Source organism: Anabrus simplex, chromosome 5, assembly GCF_040414725.1.
Source record: "Anabrus simplex isolate iqAnaSimp1 chromosome 5, ASM4041472v1, whole genome shotgun sequence".
Taxonomy (NCBI): domain Eukaryota; kingdom Metazoa; phylum Arthropoda; class Insecta; order Orthoptera; family Tettigoniidae; genus Anabrus; species Anabrus simplex.
This window is the reverse complement of record NC_090269.1, coordinates 416,934,847-416,957,204: the sequence shown is the minus strand read 5'-3', so window position 1 is coordinate 416,957,204 and position 22,358 is coordinate 416,934,847. Positions and strand designations below refer to the sequence as shown.

At 37.8% G+C, this 22,358-nt stretch overlaps 1 protein-coding gene across 1 annotated transcript in view; it reads left to right on the top strand.

Annotated features, from left to right (window-relative positions):
- LOC136874584 (uncharacterized) overlaps positions 1 to 22,358 on the top strand; it is a 249,392-nt gene that overhangs the window by 32,599 nt on the left and 194,435 nt on the right. Inside the window, exon 3 of the mRNA XM_067148220.2 lies at positions 20,804 to 20,994. Coding sequence (XP_067004321.2) covers positions 20,804 to 20,994 — 191 coding nt within the window. The remainder of the gene's footprint in view (positions 1 to 20,803; positions 20,995 to 22,358) is intronic.

Sequence of the window (22,358 nt, the reverse complement as noted above, 5' to 3'; positions counted from 1 at the left end):
ATTTCATTTTCGGGATCAGTCAGATGAAGATATTTCGATAGCAAATCGTGCTTCCTCTCAGACATACAAACTATAAGCAATTTTTGACTGAATGGGATTGGAAGATAAACTGACATTGGTAGGAATAGGTTATTATGTAATTAAGTAGAGGCTCATAGTCTGAAACATAATTAACTGAAGAATTATAACTGACAATTATGTTTTTTACAAGTAGGCCTAATATTTTAAAACTAGACGGTACCTGAATGAATATTTCCTGTCCTGTGCCGTATTTCGATTTCTCTCAGATCCATATCCTGTCCCAAATGCTTCCCATACTATTTTTATTATACCTACAACTTCAAACTCACTACCATTGCATTTGTCAACATATTGATCTAATTTGTAACAAATATCCTCTGCATTCAAGTGGTTATGAGCAGCCATGTTGCTGCAATGTGTTTACATTCAGTCAGCTGTCTGTTCTATCTAAGAAAACATATAAAAGAACACTATTTTAGGATTCCGTGCATGCCAGTAGTATCTAGGAAGCGTAGGGAATTCACTGGTTCCAAAAAGTTATATGTTTAGCAGACAGATGGCAGAGGAAGTCGGTTTGAAAGTCTAGTACACTTTACTACGCAACCCGCGGGAGACAATGTGCGACTCCAGTACGCTTTACTACGCAATCCGCGGGAATGAGAGAGATTATAAAAGAAATAATTCTTTTTATCTGAGACATGATTACTAAAGATAGGAATTAAAAGGTCAAATAAAATGTTTGATTTCTCTGAAATTTCATTTAGATTGAAGTTAGGATTGAAAAACTGTTGCAGATGGAGAAAACATTTTTTTTGTAATATTGATCAGTGGGGCCTTTTTGTATAACTGAGAATTTTCATGTCTTCGTTGATATTAGTGAACTTAAGGTTAGTATCACCCATGTGCTGTCCCATGTCCAAAAATCTCTTACATTTCAGGGTGTTAACATGCTCTAAGTATCTTGTATTAAAGCTCCTACCTGTTTGACCGACATAAGATGCGCTACAATTATTACAATTGAGTCTATAAACACCTGACTTGGTGAACTTATTGCTATGATTAATAGAATTGGTATTCTGTAAAATATCTGTGTTTCAGTTACAAGTTTGACGTCTTGCTTTTTAAATGTGTTTGTGATTTGGTAGACTTGTTTATTGTTAAATGTAAAAGTAGATGAAAAATTGTTTTTTTTTTTTTTTTTTTGTTAAGGTGATTGAAGGTTGGTGTTTATGTTTATTAATGATTTTCTCTATAAAGGAGCTGTTGTAGCCATTAAATTTAGCTATACATTAGAGGTGAGTCTCGTAAATAGTTTTTCTCCTTTTAAATTTATTTTCTGTATGTTTATTCATTCCTAATTCTGGCTGTCATTTCCAGATTTACTACTTTGCCTGAGGTCCTAAGTGAACTTTCGGACATCATATCATGACAAGAAGATCATAACCATAAATTTTGTTATTATGTGTAATTTAATTTTATAATTTGAAGACATGCTCGCAAAAACAGTCTAACCCTCACTTTGCTTGAAAGGAGAAAATTTAAGTTTTGTAAATGGAACAAAAAAAATAAAATATATATACTGCATTAATTTTACCTGGCGTATTGCACATCAAATCAGGAAAATCTTTTCATAGCAATTTTAAGTTGTTTTATTGCAGACTAGCGATGCAGTACCTAAATTAAATTAAGGGAAGTTGTATACTCAATGTACATGTGTAGTTATATAACATACCTATCTGACTTTGTGATAAATGGAAAGGAAATACATATAATTCTGTTGGCCTACAGGTACTTAATCCTGTACCTTAACTTAATCATAATCAGGAATATAAAAAAGTGGATCCTCTTCTTCTTCTTCTTGCATGGGACTACATGCATTGGAAGCAAGATTTCTGTAGTATACATGATACACAGAGGGTATGTAATCTAATAGTCTAAAATATCCTTGATTTTGGCTGGAAGTGCTGGCCTAGGTCTGTCGTACTTGCATGGTATGTATTCAATACTGAATGATGGTTTAGCAGGTAGTTTCTTTCTTAGATCTACAGAATCATATTCAATAGAAGAGTATGAGTACTTGAAAAGTAACCTAAATGGATCCTCTTTACTGATTTTACAACATGTAATCTTGCTTAATAATACCTTTTGCTTTGAATCAGAGACTGTTCTTTTTGTTATCTTATCCAGTAAAGGCGAAGCGGTAATAAACATTTCACGTGTCATCTTTACCACTGCAAACGGCTTCTTAACCCTAGTCTTCCTAAGAAGTTCCATCCATTGATCTGCAGTGTAAATTGATGACACTTGCCTCTTTTTCTTCTCTATAAGGCCAAAGTCTCATTCACATGGCAAATACGTGTGAACTGGCACTAAATATTTATGTTCTATTATATTAAATCTTCCAGTCTGGACTAAAATCGTCCAAAAGCTAACTAAAGAAAATTTCTTGTTTTGACCAAAACAAGAATCAGAATATACTATGAGATGGTTAACATTTTCAGGAACGGAAGTCATTACATAATTCCGAAGGCATGAGATTATATCATTGGCCCCCCTTCCCGCTACATCCTCAGATAGGGGTTAGCCCATTTTTGCATTCTGACAAAGGCTTTCAGGTTAAACACTCAAATTTTCACCCACTGTATTTCCTCTAAATGATCCCTGCGGATATTAGCGCACACGTAGGAATATTTACTATTCATGTTTTTCAATAGATAGCAGCATATTTTTTTTAAATTTTGAGGGTTAGACCGTTTTTGCGAGCATGTCTTCAATTATTCCTGCAACATTGTCTGTTATACATATGTTCTTGTTATCACATAATCGGTTAAATTTATTTGGCTGAAGATGGCCACTAAGTTGCTGAAACTAGTCCCAAGACTTATGCAATATCATTTACTTGATATATTGTATTGAAAATGTGGACCCTCTTGTCAATTTATTCTTACCATGGGGTTTGATTTGGACATCTTTTGGAAACTGAAGCTTCCCTCTGTAGACTGCAGTGTACGTATTTTGCTTGAGGAGTTACCTGTTGTATTTTAGCTGCAATTCCTCTGTGATGCGCTGTCATTTTTTGTGCACCATCCTTGCAGACAGCAATGCGTGTTTTCCAATTCAGTCCACTGTTTCTTGAAAATTTCTTCATCTGTTGTATTCGAAGGCAATTGTTCACAGAACATGTTTTCATGTACCTTGCTTTTCGTTTTCACACCTAACATACCACATTAGTTGTGACATATTTCTAATGTCAGTGGTTTCATCAATCTGCATTGAAAATTATTTACTGCTTTTGATATTATCAATGATATACTTTTCACATCCAGGGCCATGAGTGACTCTTTGGTCAAGTAGTTCAGTGTGACTTAACATTGAGCCGTAGTATGTACGGTCTATTCCATCCTGTAGCAGGTAACTGTATCCAGACAGAATATACACCTAATTAAAGAGGTGGAGTTGTGACAATCATTAAAAATGAGTATGGTGAAGGGGTTTGGACATATCTGGAGGATTTGTGGAAGTATGGGGCCTGTGGAATATGAAACATGTGATAACATGAAAATTGATTGTAGAGGTGGTGCATATTCTAAGATGATCAGTGAATTATATTCGATGAGGTAAAGGAAAAGATTAAGAAAACAAACTAAAAGAAACCAGCAGAATAGAGCTTATGAGACTGCAAATAATTTTCAACCAAAAAAAAAAAAAAAGACTAGATGATGAGGTAAAGTTATTAGTAGGGGGTGGATGTTGTTGAAATGTCATCTTTTTCCCCTTTGCATTAGAACGTTGTCAGTAGTACAGAAATTTATTCTGCGATATATCGAAGGCTAATTAGTGTTTTTATTTTGCATTCTTTTGAATTTTCTGCCAATTTGGGATGATCAGTCATTATTTCATCTTTCAAGCAGGTTTTAGGTCTTTTTTTTTTTTCTATTTGTTTTACATTGCACTGACACAGATAGGTCTTATGGCGACGATGGGACAGGAAAGACCTAGGAATGGGAAGGAAGCGGCCGTGGCCTTAATTAAGGTACAGCGCCAGCATTTGCCTGGTGTGAAAATGGGAAACCACGGAAAACTATCTTCAGGGCTGCCGACAGTGGGGTTCGAACCCACTATCTCTCGGATGCGAGCTCACACCTGCATGCCAGTAACCGCTCGGCCAACTTGCCCAGTATATAGCATTTTGAAGAGTTTTCAAATCATTTTATATTTTAAAATTTTAAGCATGCATTCTCTAATGTCAGGCTAATAAACATCCACAAGTGACAATATTAAAAGCATATGCATTTTCTTACATATGGTTCAATTTGCCAAGCATCTTTCATGGCCAAGTCTTTTGTATCCGAGGTATGTGTAGAAACACAATACACAACTCTGATAAATAGGAGAAAGTATTTTCTAACGAGTCTCAAGCACCATCCTTTCACACCTGCAGCCAGTCATTCACCGCTGTGTACATCAAGGCCAAGAACAAATGGAAAAGAGAAGGGATTGGAAACAACAGTTAACTTTCCGCTTCAGTATAGAATTATCCTGTGAAGTGTATATATAGTTCTGTGCAAGAAAATGCCAAAAATGAAACTACCCCATATTTTATTTTTAAATCAGCTAGCATATGAATTTGGAAAAAACCTGTTTACATCAGATGGGCATGTTTTATTTGATAAATTGAGCGTTATTAAAGGGATTGTGGAAAGCATGTTTATTGTACAGCAGCGCATTAAAGGAGAAAACATTCAAAATCTGTCACGAATGCGAAGAACAACAAGAGTTCTCAGGTTCTCCGGGGGCAGATTGCCAGCACTGCATCCAGAAAATCATTACGTCCATATTATATACACTTTCAAGTAAATTGGGAGATAATTATTTCTGCAAAAACAAAAGCTGTGCAGTAAATAGAACTGGGATATATTACTTTTAAAACCATTGTTAAGACAGTCGCCTGAATTAAGTTTGGTAAAGTATTTTAGTCTTTTTTAAAAACTTATAGCAATTTCCCATAAATTTAAGGGCATTTTATTGATCATATTTAGTTATTTTTTTAGGTCAACAACCACCCTCTAGTCATTAGCTACTAAATGTCTAAAAGAAATAGATAATGAAGACCTACAAATAAATAATACAAAGAAGAACTTGATGAGAATTGGTAGAGGAGAAGCACAATGGCAGTGGAGCATTGGAAACCACAACTTCCAAAATGTAGGGGAATTTACCTACCTTGGCTTAGTGACATCCAGCAGAAACACAGAAGAAACAGAGATACTGAGCAGATTAACATGTAGAGCACCAAATCAAAACATTTGAAACCAAAATTTTATTTTTACTCTCTGATGTTTCAGTAGCAACATTTCACCACACATTCAATACAAAAGTAAAAATTAACGTCAAAAGGGAGAATAAAGTAAGGAGGACACCTGTGTCCTCTGTGCCCTGTTAGGAAACTCATGTCAGCTGGGGCCAAGGCTGTCACGCAAGCGGACACCAGCGCACACTCAATAATGTGCTGAATGTGTATGGGTGTTAGTGCGATGTTAAACCACTAGGACCCCCACCCCCACCAAATTTTCACCCTAATCCATCCAACTGTACCATGCTCGACGTGTAAAGCCTTCTGGGCAGTATGCTCAAAATTCTCTTTTAACAAGTAAAAATATAATAAAAAATGGTTTTTACCCATACACATTCAGAACATTACTTGAGCGTGTGCTGGCGCCGGGCTTGCGTCACCGCCTTGGCCCCAACTGACATGTTTCCCAATAGGGCACAATGGACACCGGTGCCCTCCTTACTTTATTCTCGTTTTTGACGTTAATAAATATAACTGTTAGAGATATAAAGGAAATGTGTTTGGGGATAATTGTAGGAAATTTAATTCTAAATGTTGCATGTATGTCCTTTATCTTGAGACAACTAACAATTTTTATGTTATTTTGGTTTTTATCAGCTCAGACTTGCACCAAAATGTAGAAAAAGGTGATATTCTCCTGTTAAACTTAGGAACGAAATACATATTAACTGTTTTTGTAGAAAATTAAATTTGAAATTGACTTGCTGGGCTTGCTTTTGAATAGGGCTAACAGTTTCAGCAGCATGTTCACTTATAAATGTTGCAGGTGTACAATTTTTCTAACTTGCTGTACATTTTTTGAACTATTGCTGACTTGATAAGCTATCATGATTAGCGCCCGGATGTTTATAACCTAAAACATTTCAAAACATGACCCAAAACTTTTTCTTAAAATGACTTAAAAAAGTAAAAAAACAGACTTGATGAAAGTAATTAATACAATAAAAACTGTCTATCTGACCGCCTCTCTAACATGACCACCTGTTGTTTTTGATCACATTTCAATAGGAACAGCAAATCACAGTTTTTATGTACAATTTCTTCTGACAAGGTCAACTTACACAGGTTTTACAATTAATAATGATCTAAGGCAGATAATGATTATTGAATAGAGTAACTGTATTGTAAAACAATAAACTTTCTTAGTAGAATGAATAGATGGAGGCCATCGGGTAGTGTTAACAAGGAGGAAAGGGAAAAAGCTAAAAAAAATAAAGAAGTCAAGCTAAGAAAAGAAAAGTTTGGAATTTAAAAGTAAGAAAAAATACAAAAGCATTTTTGGGGGATCCTGAACGTAAAAGTCCAGATACAGAATTAGGAAGTTTGGAAGAGAAATGGTCAGATTTAAAAAAGGTATTTATACGTTGTCTGGGAAGATCTGCGGCAGAACATTTGTGGGAGTGAAAGAAAAGAGAACAGTGTGGTGGAATGAGAAGGTAAAGGAAGCACTGGGAGGAAAGAAGAAACTATGGCAAGAATGAAACAGAAACAAGAAAAGAAGAAAACAAAATGAAATCTTAGGAAGATAAGAGGACAGATAAAAAAATGGTAGCTGAAGAAAAAAGAACAATGGGGAGACTCACAAGAGAGATGAAAGAGGATGTTCATGGGATAAAAGGATGCTGTATGGACTTATAAGAAGAAAGAATATACACCAAGTTGGTGAAAGAGAAGGGTGGTGAGTTATTAATACAGTCAGAGATATGGAAAAGATGGAAAGATTATTTTGACAAACTATTAAATGTGGAAAATTGTGCAGAAAAGTCGCTGGAAGTACAGTAAAATGTGGTGACTTGATCAGGTGGTGTGAATCCAATCATTTAACTATTTTTCAACAATGAGAAGTGTGGGCGCAGTACCATAACAGTCCCGTAGCTGATCACTGATTGGAGTTCTGGACGAACTGATCTATAATAATGGTAAGTTGTAGCGCACACTACCAACAGCTGTCATTGTCAGCAGACGTTTGTCATGTGTGCTGCACTCGTGAAGTAGAGATATCAGTCATAACTTCTGTTGCTGACAAGTCCCTCAGTTGCAGAATTGTTAAGTTATGATATTTTTACTCTCATCCAAACATGTTAAATACTACTTTTCATTTTCTTGTCCTTATTTAACACTGTTTTGACACTATTCATATCTACTGACAATATTGCAATTTTGCTGGGTGAATCTGATCTTGCAAGTTAACAAGAAGATTCTGGGATGAACTGGAAAATCACTATTTGTACATTTTCTGCCCCAGGTGCACATTTATTTCCAGAAGGACAAAATAAACATCATCAACAACTTCCTATCTCAAATATATCATTTAATAGGCATCTTCAAATGCTGCCAACTAAATAAAAAATGTTTAATGCTCTTTTTATGGAGACATTCCTAAATGAAGAACTGTGATTGAAATTTGAGCTGCCAGATACATTTGGCTAGATGAGACTGCTACAAGAAAGAGAGGAAAATGATATTTGGCTGGAATTCTGTTCAGCAGAGGCCATGATGAACTGATCTTGGATGAATCAAGAGCTCCAACATGTTGTGAACTCTCTGGTGGTGCATGGCTATCACTATAGTATCTCCACGATGAAAGGGTACAACCAACGTGACCCAGGATGTATCTGTGAACTATGTGGTATTTTCTGTGGGAGATACCACATTCTCAAATGATGAAACAAAAGATAAACCAATTATCCAATTTATCAAAGATTAAAACTGTAATAATGTACTTGCACAGTTTGTGCACATTTCATTAAAAATAATAATCCTGATTTTTTATAGGGAATTTTACGGCTGTGAAATCACATACTTTTAATTCTGCACTCTCCTTTTCTGCTCCTTTATTTTTGTTTGCTTCATGCTCCTTTACATCACGGTTAGGTTATGTGGAGGTAGAAGGTGTGGTATATATTTAATGTCATAAATGATGAGTAAATCATCCTTAATATTGACAGTATATCATTTTAAAACTTGGAATGTGTGTAATTTAGATTTGTTCAGGAATCCTCCGTACTTCAAATGTTTTTTGTATCGTTGCTTATAAGAGTTAAGTGTATTGTAATGTTTTTTACAAGTTGAGACTAATAAAATTTGATACCGTAGATCATTATAAATAATTAACATGTTTAAAAATCTCAAAATAGTGATCAGATTCACACATTGGTAGATTAATTCCATTCTTATATGCAAAATAAGTTAGTGATCGGATTCACCCCACCTTTTGAGTTGAAACAATCAACAATTACTAGGTGCATCAAATATAAACCGTAATTTAAAAATAGCGGTTCCAGTAGGGAATGGAAATGGGTGTGGCTTTGAGAGGATGTTGGTGGGGATGTCTGGAGTAGGGTTTTGATGTGTCACACACAACAGAGCGAGCAAGCGGTACACAAATCCGTTGCGTAGCGCATCGTCATAAGTTTCTGGTGAAAGAAGGCAACAAAGCTTTAGAAATGTTTAGAAGGCTCCGTGCACAGTTTGGGGATGCAACTCTCTCAATGACTCAAGGTGTATGAATGGCAGAAACAATTTTTTGTAGGACGGGAAAAAGCGGAAAAAGACGACCGTGGACAAGCATCACTTCAGACAACATCCATGCTGTACGTGACATTATTGAAGAAGATCAGTGCATAAACATTTTTGAAATTACTTCATTCATAGGAATAAGCTTTGGAAGTGTTCAAGCTATCATCAATGATGAACTCAACATTCGGAAATTGTCTGCCTTGTGGGTTCCTTGCCTCCTCACCCAGGAACAAAAAAATTCCACAACGATGTTTGTCGGAGGCATCTGAATCACTATGAGGAGGAAAGATATGATTTTTTGCGTTGCATTGTGACTTATAAAACTTGGGTTAATCATTGCTAGAGCCCGGATTTCCATGCAAATGCATGTTTTTCAATAAGCTAGCTACACTTCTCAAACTTTGCAAATATTCATTTTACGACTTAACAATTCCAAATAACCATCCTTTTTCCGTGCATGTTTGCATGTTTTGGCCATTTTAGGAGAAAATTCATGCATAATGCATATTTGGAAGATTTTGGATTTAATAACGAATATTTGGACGTTTAATATTGCATGATATGACTTTTATTCTGATTTTGACGCATATAAATTGTTAACATGCATGATAGTGCCATTTCTGAATGTTAGTGTGCAGAATTTGGGACAATTTTTCCACGTTATAGCCTATAGTATGTCTATTACTGAGAGACGGAGAGAATGTATTCCTGGCATCCTATGTGACAATCAGAGTAGCCTACATATGGTACAAATCCTATAATCCAATTGACCAAACACTTCCTTATCTGTTGCTTGAGTAAATAATGACGTATTTCGGAAGTCCCCACGTTGATGTCTAATTCTTAGGATAAGGTGTCCCAGTTTTACAGTTGTACATTTCTATAAATTGAACCGTAAATTGTGCATTAATCATTGACGGCTCATTTTTTGTCTGTTAGATGTACAAAAGAAAACTTGTATCGCACTTCTGTGGCGCCGCGTTACTGGGATAGCAGCTTACAAACTCTGGTTTTTCATTGAACCCTCTACTGTTGTTATCCTGGAATGTCCTACCCGGAAGTCTCACTCGTCACACGTCTTTGTTATCGCAGCAGGCAATCGTTACAGTTATTGAGGACATAAAATTGTGTCTGCAATCATCGCATGGAGAAGTAGCTGCCGCAGCTACAGATTAGTTGAACAAATTAATTAGTTCAAATCCTGATTTTGAATTCATCAAGCTTATAGAAGACGTGGTGAAAATGCAAAAGATGTACAATTTGACCTCATTTTGTCCAAATGTCTTCATTGAAGTATGCATTTATCACTTTCTGCGATGTAAAAAGATACATTTTCTGTGCTTAAGAATGTGCTGACAGATAAACGGATGAGCTTAAATCAAGACAATTTGGAGAAATTAGGGTAGTTTCTGTACAATGTTTCAAAAGGAACTGAATTTTGATGGTGCATATTTTCCAGTTTAGTGTGCATGTTTTGAGATTTGATAGTGCATGGAAATCCGGGCTCTAATCATTACATCCCCCAGTCAAAACAAGCAAGCATGGAGTGGCGGGAACAAGGTCCAGCTGGCCCAGTCTAGGCCAAAACACACCTTTCTGCTGGAAAGGTGCTTGCAACTCTTTCTTGGGACTATGCGGGCATTTTGCCTGTGGATTTCATGCATGAACGAAGGGCAGTGAATGCAGCTGATTACTGCCATCTTTTGTTCGAGACAAAAGCTGCGTATCACAACAAACATTGCTGGCAACCAATCAGAGATTTTCTTCTTCTGCACGACAAAGCAAGGCCAGACACACTCCTGTTGTAACACGGAAAACACTGGAAGAAATGCATTGGACACTACTGCAGCACCCTCCTTACAGTCCAGAGTTGTCACCTTGTGACTACCATTTGTTTGGACCAGTGAAAGTAGAACTGAGAGGAAAGCGATTTCATGATGATGCAGTGTCCCTAACTATTATTCCTATAAACAAGTATTTGCTTCAATTTGTCTGCTTGAATTCAAACGTTATCTTCATATTATGATCTTTCCTATTTTTAAAAACACCACTCAAACTTATTCGTCTAACACCGCAACTGGCTGCGCACACATTCTTCTTTTTTCGAGGATGGCATAAAAAGTTGCCAATTCGGTGGCAAAAATGTGTGTCAATTTTGGTAACTATGTAGAAAAATGACCTGCTTGTTGTGTATTTGTTGGGCAATTAAAAAAAAATTGTAAAAAATAATTCCAGTTTATGTTTGATTCACCTATTAAATTTAAATAATAGGTGAAAATATGAATGAATGTTACCATTGATGCTTTCACGGTCCGTATTTATAGACATGGAGAGTCTTCCTCGTGAACAGTCAAGATTTTCTTCTGAAGACGCAGAGCATAGTTCTCTGCGAAATATAAAGAATTTCACCTTGTTTTCTTGACACGGCATAAGCCCAAAAGCCTATATCATGTCTAAAAATATGAATGAATTTGTTGATCATCAAAGTTGAATGCAAAACATTTCAAACTTACATTGCAATCTAACTGCAGTGAACTGATTTTTTTTTCCAATCGCCCTTCCTCTGCATTTTGGGCTGTCGCGCAGTTGGCAGATTCCCTATCTGTTGTTTTCCTAGTCTTTTCTTAAATAATTTCAAAGAATTTGGAAATTCATTTAACATCTCCCTTGGTAAATTATTCCAATTCCTAACTATTATTCCTATAAACAAGTATTTGCTTCAATTTGTCTGCTTGAATTCAAACGTTATCTTCATATTATGATCTTTCCTATTTTTAAAAACACCACTCAAACTTATTCGTCTACCAATGTCTTTCAATGCAATCTCTCAACTGACAGCTCGGAACATAACACTTAGTCTTCCCAGTGCAAACTTTGCAAGATTTTCGTAATGGTACTCGTTTGTCTGAAACCACCCAGAACAAATCGAGCTGCTTTTCTTTGGATTTTTTCCAGTTCTCGAATCAAGTTCCATATACTGGAACCATACTCTAGTTGGGGTCTTACCAGAGACTTATATGCTCTCTCCTTTACATTTTTACTACAACCCCTAAATACTATCATAACTATGTGCAGAGATCTGTACCCTTTGTTTACAATCCCAGTTATGTGATTACCCCATTTTTTAATTCCAAATTTTTGATCGGATTCACCCCAATTTACCATATATGGTGTGGGTTTCGAAGAAGGACATATTACAATGTTAGAGATGGAACTAGTTGTCAGAAGAATGAAAATCGAAAAAACAACTAGGATGGGTGAAATAAGCATGGCGTTGATAAAGGCAGCTGGATCTGTTCGTCTAGATAGGCCGTATAAATCGGGTGTTTCCACATGCTCAAAAACTCCTGAGTTCACATATGTATAGGAACATATTGTGCTGATCACCAAGGCTAAGGTCGTTGAAGCACTGGGATTCAACTCGGTGACTGACAGGTAGCTTTAATTAGATCATTGAAGGTGGAAGGATTCAAACTAGGTGGGCATGCAGTACCAGTTTGAAAGCAGAAGGAAAGTCCAGCTGAATGTTGCAACTGTCGCCCAGCACGCCTTCTGTTAAACACAATGAAGATCTTTGAATGTATCATTGATAAAAGGATTTGGCAAGTTGTCAGCCTCATCATCAACCAACACAGATTTATGAAAGGTAGCGGGACGATAGATGCTATTCACGCTGCTTGCTTATTGTAATGCTCTATGAGAAGTCAAAGCACCTTTGCCTCACTTTCCTTGACCTGGAATAGGCCTCTGACCGAGTGCCACGTGACTTGATTTGGTTTGACTTCCGCAAGCAAGGAGTACTTGAAGAGTTAACAGAACAGGTCAAACTGCTCTACCATGATCCGAAGAATTGGATATAATCAGCTGCTGGATGATTGGTTAATTTCCTTTTTTCTGTGGGAGATCATGAGGGATCTGTTTTCTTGCCTCTTCTTCATCACCTTTATTGATTCCCTCACAAGAGATCTGCAGAAAACTGCACCTTGGACTGAAAATGTGAAAGTAAGATTGACCTTCAACATAAAGTCCAAGCCTGGAACAACTGGCTAACAGAAGTTGGCCTGTGGCTCAGTGTAAAGAAAACAGAATATCTCGCTACAGAACTAAATGATTTGGATACCATCAAAATCAATAATGGAGATCTAACAACTACAACAAGGACTTTTATAGCATACCTTAGCTTGACAGTTGCTACTGATGGAACACTCAGTGCAGAAATCTCTGACCTCTTGAGCAATGTGTGGCTTAAATAGTATTCTGTGACAGGAAGATTCCAGACTGGCTCAGGTAAAAAATGTACCGTTCTGTAGTCTGCCCTTTTGGCCTGTATGGTGCTGAGTGCTGGCTTTCATCTAAAGAAGTGGAATGGCAATTGGCCGTCATGGAAACAAAGATGTTCACGTAGACATCTTACCTGACACTGCATGATCATATGGCAGGCTATGTGGAGTAGCATGAGTCGTTGAAAAGATGAGAGAAAGCTGTTTACGTTGGTATGGGCATGTGCTTTGAGCAGAAGCAACAACAGTGGCAGAGACTGGTTTTACTTTGCAAGTAGATGGGAAGCAGGTGTTAAGATAACCGAGGCAGCCTTGGCTTGATACCCTGCACAAAAATCTCAAGTTTACAGGATGGCGTTCTAATCAGGCATACGATCATGTAAAGGGGCATCAGAGTTTCAAAACAGCAGACCCTGCCACCATGTGGGACAAAGACGACTTAATTGGTATATAATAATTTAAACAAGTAGTTAGTGCATATATATAAATATATTGGAATGATATTCTTTGAATTGATTATGGAAAGTCCCCCAAAGAGAGGATGGGCAGCTGTAAATTTAGAAGTTCTGTGTATGTTCGGTGATGGAGTTAACCTTTATGGTATCATTTTTTATTTTTGTGTATGCAGGCACCAAAAATACAGTAGCAGTACATGCGACTACCCAGTTTCTTTTCCCATGCTATGCCACAGTTAACTACTAGCTTTTCAGCCGGACGGCTGTGGTTCAGTTCCTGCTTGATGGCAAGTTGGAATTTATACCTGAAAATTACGTGGTGTTAGGAAGGGTATTTGGCCTTGAAACCCCTGGTTAAAACCCAAAATGATTCAAGGTCACTTCAGCAATCTCAAAAATACAGTACCTAAGATAAGAAAATGTTATTTTATATCTCTGTAATCACAGTGTCAATGTACAAAGAGATACTGGCAAGTAGAGAGAGAGAACCTTATATCACTGTCATTTGACATTAAATTGAATAATGGGTGTTGTAATAAACTCGATCTAACTCCATACATTCAATTTATTTACTATTTTAAACTCAATAACAACACATAATCGTGATAGATTACAGACTTAGACAACAACACTAATTCGCTTCACTGGTGCAAGAGTCACCATGATACGATACACAACCAAAAACAAAAGAGCGTAAAAATACTACACAGTTCAAAACAATTTAAATTCTCAACATTTCTCCCACCCTGAAATTGTGGGAATAATTTCAGTCACTTTGATATCACAAATAACTTATGCCTGCAAATATCACAGGACCCTTTCTTCAGCACAGTTCCATAGTCTATAACTTAAGAGGAGTATCTTGGATTGGGGACCACTCTTCGACCACTATGGGTTCTATAATCTATCATCACAGCACAGATTTTTGAATGGAACTCCAATGAGTCTAAGCCCCATATTGTACCATATGTATATACTTTAAGTAATATTATATTAGAATAAGGCATTCTTGTTAAATTAGTTTTAGTAATGTTTTACGTACTATCGCTATTAAGCAGGTTCACCAACAGCTGATGATGACCTTTTTACAGGTCGAAACCGGTACTGTTTCAATGTAGATAACTTCAAACATTTTGTAATAAAGTATTGATTAGGTGGAAATCTCATTCTTCATACTTGCACACTATGGGTTCTGTACACATGGGGAATTTTATCAGGTGAAGAGGCTTTGGAAACTAAGGGGTCCTCATGAGTGTCTATCTCCAGAGGGTACAGTCGTTCAATAGGTCTTATCAGTGTTCCATCTTTCAGTCTTAACTTGGCTACCCGAGATACACCGTCCTTGCCAGGAAAGAGAGACACTATTCTTGCTAGTGGCCACTCCACTCTCTTTTGTTGCTCGCAACCAACCAGAACCACATCACCTTCCTTCAAAGTCGATGTTCCTTTTCCTTTTGGACGCTGGATCAGCTGGGACAGGTATTCCTTCCTAAAGCGCTGTTTCAATTCTTGCATCAGGTGTTGTCGGTAGCGCAGGTGTGCCTGGAACTTCTTCTCGAGGTAATCAATATCTTGCACAAAACCCTCTCCAACATCGTTAAGAAACATTGATGGTGTCAAAGGATTTAAATCCTCAGGATCCTCTGATATATAAGTCAGTGGGCGTCCATTAATAACGGCCTCTACATCACAAAGCGAAGTCAGTAATTCTTCATAAGTGAGTACAGACCTTCCGAACATTCGTCTCAACAATTCTTGAATGGAATGGACGAGACGTTCCCACCATCCTCCCCACCAACTTGCAGTAGGGGGATTGAACTTCCACTCTATTTCTTGAAACCTAGATTGTTGCTGAAGTTCTTGGAGATCTAGGCCTTTTAATGCATTGGAAGCCCCAACAAAATTAGTACCATTGTCAGAATAGGATGGACGGCCCCTTCTAGCGATAAATCTTCTCAATGAAAGAATGAAAGCTTCGGTACTTAATGACGAAACCAGTTCCAAATGAACCGCCCGGAAGACGGCACAGGTGTAGAGAACAATCCATACCTTAGAATTACCTCTCAGAATTAATGGTCTTGCCATGTCAATGCCAACCACTTCAAAAACATTGGCATCCTTTACTCGATCATTAGGTAGAGGGGCAGACTCTGTTTCAGCATTCTTTACTTTATGATGTTTACACTGCAGACAACTTGCTGTCACTTTCTTTACAGTCCTCCTAGTTTGCACTATCCAATACCTTTTCCTCAAATAAGCCATTAAAAACTGCAAACCGGCATGGCTATGAAGTCTATGTTGCTCCATAATCAGTGGCTCAACTATTTTGTGTTCCTTAGGTAGCAACAATGGGTATCTGAAGTTCATTAGATCCTCTCTCATCACAGTCTTGGTCTTCACTCGGATGAGACCTTCCTCGTCTCTGACAACATTTATCCCATTGACGCTATCACCTTCAGCTGGGAAAGAATCTGGTTGAATACCTTTGATGACAATCAGCTCTGTTGCCTTTATTTCTGAAAAGTGTAGGGGACCTGCATGGCAGTTAATCTTCCTTGCATTACTACAAAATCTAAGAATCCATGCCATAACCCTAACTCGCTGAGAAAAACTCAAATTTCTTGTCATTTTTAGACTTAGCATTGTCATAGTCCAGTCCAACTTCTTCCTCCTTTCTGCTAGGATTGCGGTTTCATCCTCATTGTCTTCCAGCTGATTAAGTGGCCACTCTTCTTCTGGTCGTTTTAACCATTCCGGACCTTTCCACCACGATGACTCCTTCAGCTGGGTCGGATAACATCCTCTTGATATGAGATCGGCCGGATTGTGTGTTACTGGAATGTTTCCAGTCCTCTGGACTTGTTAAACTCCTGATCTCTTTTACTCTACTGCCAACAAATGTAGCCCATGGTTTGTCTCTTCTTATCCAGGCTAATGCGGTTGAAGAATCACTCCAGAAATATTCTCTCACATTTTGTAGATGTAGAGCAGACTTAACTGTTGATGCGAGTCTACTTCCAACTAGGCAGCTTAATAATTCCAGTCTGGGAATAGTGATGGTCTTAAGTGGGGCTATCCTGGCTTTAGCTAACAGCAGGTGCACTGAAACTTCCTGGTCACTTTCAGTTCGTAAAAAGATCACAGCAGCATAAGCGTGTTGGCTAGCATCTACGAAGGTTTGAAGCGACCATCGATTCCTTTCCTTCACACCGCCCGTGATTAATCGAGGAACTTCCACTTGCCTTAAGCAGTTTATTTCCTGATAACGCTTACAAAATTTATTAGCGATACTCTCAGGTAATGGTGTGTCCCACTTCTGTTTGAGCTTCTTGGTTTCATTTTCTACGCACCATGCCTTCTGCAACAACAGCTTGAATGGGAGAAGTGCTGGAGTGAGAAACCCAATGATATAAAAAATCTTGTGTATTAAGGAAAGTAAGATTCTCTTCGTCAATACTTCTGGGAGAGCTAAAAACTCTGTATTAAATTCAACACTCAGTTGTCTCATCTTCTGTCCCACTGTAGTCGAGAACCTTTGTGATGTATCCCTTCTCAGTTTCACTGTCCTCCATTGCTGTGATTCCTTCTATTGAATATTCCCAATTCCTAAGTTCCATTTTTGCATCATTCAGCAGTTTAACGCTCTCAGTTCGAAATGTATCAAATTCTTCCTTCGAAGCTACCGATGTCACACAGTTGTCGACATACATCGACTCCATTAATTTATGTGCTGTTGATTTGTCTTCCTTTTGTACATTGGTAATATGGTGTTCTATTACAGCGCCTAGTATAAATGGACTGCAGGTAGTTCCAAAAACCTCTCGTGAGTGTCTGTAAACTTTGATTTTCTGCATATCGCAATTCTCCCACCATAGGAAACGCAGGGAATCATGATCTTCCGTCGCAACCTCAATCATTTGGAAGGCTTTTCGGATGTCTGGAGTAACTCCAATTACGGTCTCCCGAAATCTGAGGAGTATCTCTGGAATTAACTGAACATGATTGGGCCCTTTCTCTAGACAGTCATTCAGTGAAACACCTCCTTCTGTCTTGTAGGATGCGTCGAAAATAGGACGAACATGAGTTGTCAAGCTTGTTAATTTAATTACTGGCCGATGAGGAAGATAATGACAGCATCTTTCTAATTCTTCATTCGGTACCTCTTCTATGAATCCTTCTTTCTTCCACTCGGTGAAAATCTGATCATAACTGGTGAATAGGTTTGCCTTCATCAGCTTATCAGTTGTAGATTCAAGTCTCTTCTCTGCAATATGCTTATTGCAATTGATCTCGGGGTGACTTTTTCTCCATGGGAGGTTTATTATATAGCGACCATTGCCATCTCTTTTCAAAGTGCTAAGGAGATTCTGTTTGACTTCAGTCATTTTGTCTTCTACCTGATCACAGATACCAATAGTTTCCAGGTTCCAAAGCTCAGATGTGGTTCGCATATCGTCACAAGCCATTGAGATGGTGAGGTTACTCAGATTAACATCAACAGACTGGTCTTACCTCTCACCAGCCAAAGTCCATCCGAGTTTCGTTTCCATAGCTAGTAGTCCATTCTTCAATTGGACTGTCTTTCCTGTGTGAATCTTGGCATATACATCCATTCCTATGAGGAGCTCAATCTCGGGGAAATCATCACCCAGGTCACTGATCCATATCCTCTTCATTTTCAACTCTTGCAACAAGTCCGAAGATCTTGACACTCGTGGAATCGACTGACAAATTCTAGGATGATCCCGTAACTATTTCATAACTGAATTGTCCATCATTTCTTCCTATGTTGATTTTGTATCTTTTGTGTTTAATGCTAGAAGTTTGATCTCCACCAAACAAAACATGGGTTACTATTTCTTCTGCACAAGGTTCTAGCCTCAACTCTTTAACTGTACTCTGAAGGAGGTAACTTCGTTGTGAGCCACAGTCTAAGAATGCTCGTACTGTTTATTGATTACCATTCCTTTGTAATTTGACCATCAGTGTTTGTAGGACAACTTGATTTATACAAGTATGGTTAGCTAGGTCGGATGTAACTTGAGGTGGCTGCGTTTCCTTCTCAATATTAGATTCACTCTTCTCAGCTCGTGATAAGTCAGGACACATAACAGTAATGTGCTTATTTCCACAAAGTAAGCAGTGAACAGAAGACTTGCAGTTCTTAGCTAAGTGGTTAGGTTTTGTACACAAATAGCAACAACCTTTTTCTTTCATTTTTGATCTCCGGTCTTCTATACTCATCTTCCTAGTAAAAGAACATTTATCACTTTCATGAGATTTACTACACAAAATGCATGACACTGAAGAACTGTTGTTGTAAAGGGCGGCAACAGTAGGAACGGGTCTATCTACAGGGTCTTTATTATGTTTCTTCTCCATCCTGGTAGAACCTAACCTCTTCTCATTCTTACTTTTCACAGCCAAATTACTAAATCCTGCTTGAGCTAATTAATCTGCTGCTTGTTTTGGACTTCAATACATAGAAATTCCATGAGGCACTCAAGTCGAGGCCCAATTTCTCCATTTGTACTTCCTTATTGTTTCAAGAACCGACTTCTTTGCCAGGCTCGTAATGTCTCTTCTGGGAGGCTACATTCGACTAATGGAAAGAGCCATGTACTTGGGTCTGCAGATGCTAGATTCAAACTACTGAGGGATCGAAGGTGAGACTCTAGCTTGATTAACAAGGTGGGTAATGGAAGCTTGTCCTCCTGCGTTGCATTTGAAATCACTAACTTCAGTAATTCCCTAACGTACACTTGTAATAGAAGATCCGCTCTTCCAAACCATTCTTGTAGAGTTTGAATGACCTTCGGGTAATTTTCTGACGTCTGTGGATAACTAAGCACAATTTCATGAGGTTCAGTTCCTATTTCCATAACTTGCAATAAATACTGAAATTTGTCACTACCATGCAAACTATCGTCTTCGTGAATCTCCCGAAATTGTGACCAAAAACTTAACCACTCCCGTAAATCTCCATTAAATTTCTTAATTTCAATCTTAGGAAGTTTATAAGTTCTCCTTCTATCCTGACTACGACATGAGGCCTCTTCATGTGCCTCACCTAAAGAACGGTCTGATCTACGGTGCGTCAAAACATTATTCATCTGTACCCGTATAATCTCAAATTCATCGTTATACTTCTTGGAAGTTTCTTTTTCTGATACAATTACTGTCATATCATCACTGCTATCTAAAAGTGCATCCATTATTTTGCTGTCTAATTCATGAAGCTCCGACATTAATGCCTCTAAACGACTGAAATTTGAAGTAAGTGCATCATTAAAATCTGGAGAAATACCTGTTGCGAGAATTCCCCTTATGATATAGATGTTGATTTCCATGGGGAATCTGAAATATTTGTCCTGAATGAGCAAATTTATAATACCAATATAAATGGTCCGTTATTGGACATTATAAATTTTCCAGCTAGCTCATTCTTGGTTGCCAGCGTTTCGCCCTCGTGTGCTAGGGTGGGCTCGTCAGTTGGTACCTAGCACACCTACCAAGCAGGCATAAATTTTTAGTGATGAGACAAAGTCTCTTAGTGCATTGGCACTGCCGGTGGCTCCAGTTAGCCTACGCAGTGGCCTCCACGGTATGCACTAGCCAGCGTATTGGTAGGTGTGCTAGGTACCAACTGACGAGCCCACCCTAGCACACGAGGGCGAAACGCTGGCAACCAAGAATGAGCTAGCTGGAAAATTTATAATGTCCAATAACGGACCATTTATATTGGTATTATAATTCCCCTTATGTCGTTTATTTTGTTTGTGAAGCATTTTCTCACAGGTATCTTACCTTTCTTCAGTTTCTCCATACTTATTCCTTCTCGACTTGGAAGAAATAGTAACTCGGGACCACGTGCTGTAGTACTTCAAATTCCTTCTCTTCTAGAACAGGAATAAACTCACAGCATCCATCACTTCGGGGTCACCACTATGTTGTAATAAACTCGATCCGACTTCATGCATTCAATATATTTACTATTTTAAACTCAATAACAACACATAATCGTGATAGATTACAGACTTAGACAACAACACTAATTCACTTCACTGGTCCAAGAGTCGCCATGATACGATACACAACCAAAAACAAAAGAGCGTAAAAATACTACACAGTTCAAAACAATTTAAATTCTCAACAATGGGTATCTTTTGTCACAGATATGTTCTTGTGCTGAAGACTGGTTTTGAGGCCAGATCATCGGGAGATCCAATAGACTTTCAGCGACTTTACCATCAGCAGAGCGATATTTGTATGTTGCGGTTATTTGAATCATTTATGGAATCGGCCCCACAACTTGTCCTGCAGCTCTACATCATGATAACGATGGAAGACTGGCGAAGTTGGACTGGTGAGTGTTAAAACTTATTTTTTAAATATTTCTATCAGATATTTTCACTATTACTATAATGTTGGAGAATGTTTCATGGTTACAGGTTGATTATTTGCACATTTTATTCACTTAGACATTAAAATGCATGTAATACATCATATTTCAGCAATTTCTTAGGGCCCTTTAAAGTAAAATAATTACACAGAAAGGTAGTATATTTTTCTTCGGAGTAATTTAAAAGAAAAACATAATTAATATTAATATAAATTTAAGAATATGGTAAAAAATTGAGAATTATGTTAAGATGTGATCCCAGTTCGTGGTCTTTTCCAGTAGTAGACATCAGAGGATGGACACACGATTTCCAAAGGCAATAACTGAAAGGCATTTATACAAATGGAGGCACGTTATTCCCCTAGTGCACCGTCACTGTATTGTCCTACATAAAAGGCTTGCAGTGGTGTCTCAACAGCAGCGTCTTGGAAAGGTGTAGTAATCCAAGTGATGACCCCACTGCTACACTGGGGCGAAACATTAGTGATTTCACAACTGAAAAGGCCTAAAGAGCTTAAATGTTTTTAACATTTGCAATCGATGAAATTAAATTATGGTTTTCTTCTGGGAACTTAATATTTAAAAATTTTACTTCCGTTTGGAGTTATTTAGTTCACTTGCATTCTAGTTTTCCACTTCACGCCCCATCACGATATCTTGAAATACACGCGGGAGTTTCTGGTCTGGTCACCAATGGCAGTACCAGGCGTGTTGATACAATACCTTTTAGGTCTGATGGTAAGCATGGACAAATTTTAGACCCAATAATGCACTTTTGAGTCCAACATTAACATTGGTCAGTCAGATGAAGTTAATGCTATCTTCAGCTAACCATGCCATACTACAAGAACAAATTTATTTGGACGACATCTCTGTGCATGGATTTATGGTCGCTCCTTGGGGAACGATTCCCAAATTCCTGGGAACGTCCAAAACTCAACTGGGCCTACTTGTATGACATCGCCACTAGTGCCATATTCCAGCATCATTTGAATAGTTTGCCAAAATAGTGCACAGTTGTCTTCTTCTCCTTCTTCTCCTCCTCCTCCTTATTCTTATTCTTCTTCTTATTCTTATTCTTATTCTTCTCACTACTGATCTGCATGTTTTTAGATGTTATGTTTTGCTAGTTTTAAGACACCACAGCGTTACAACACTAATAGTTTAATACCACATTGTAAGAATAGGTAAGTTTCACAACTACCTGTTTTAAGATTGAGTTAGGCTGATGATGCCCATTAAACAAAGGGTGAAACATGTATCTTACAACTCTGTAGTACTACGTAAAAATCTAACCACATAAATTGTGGACTGTATTGAATAGATTG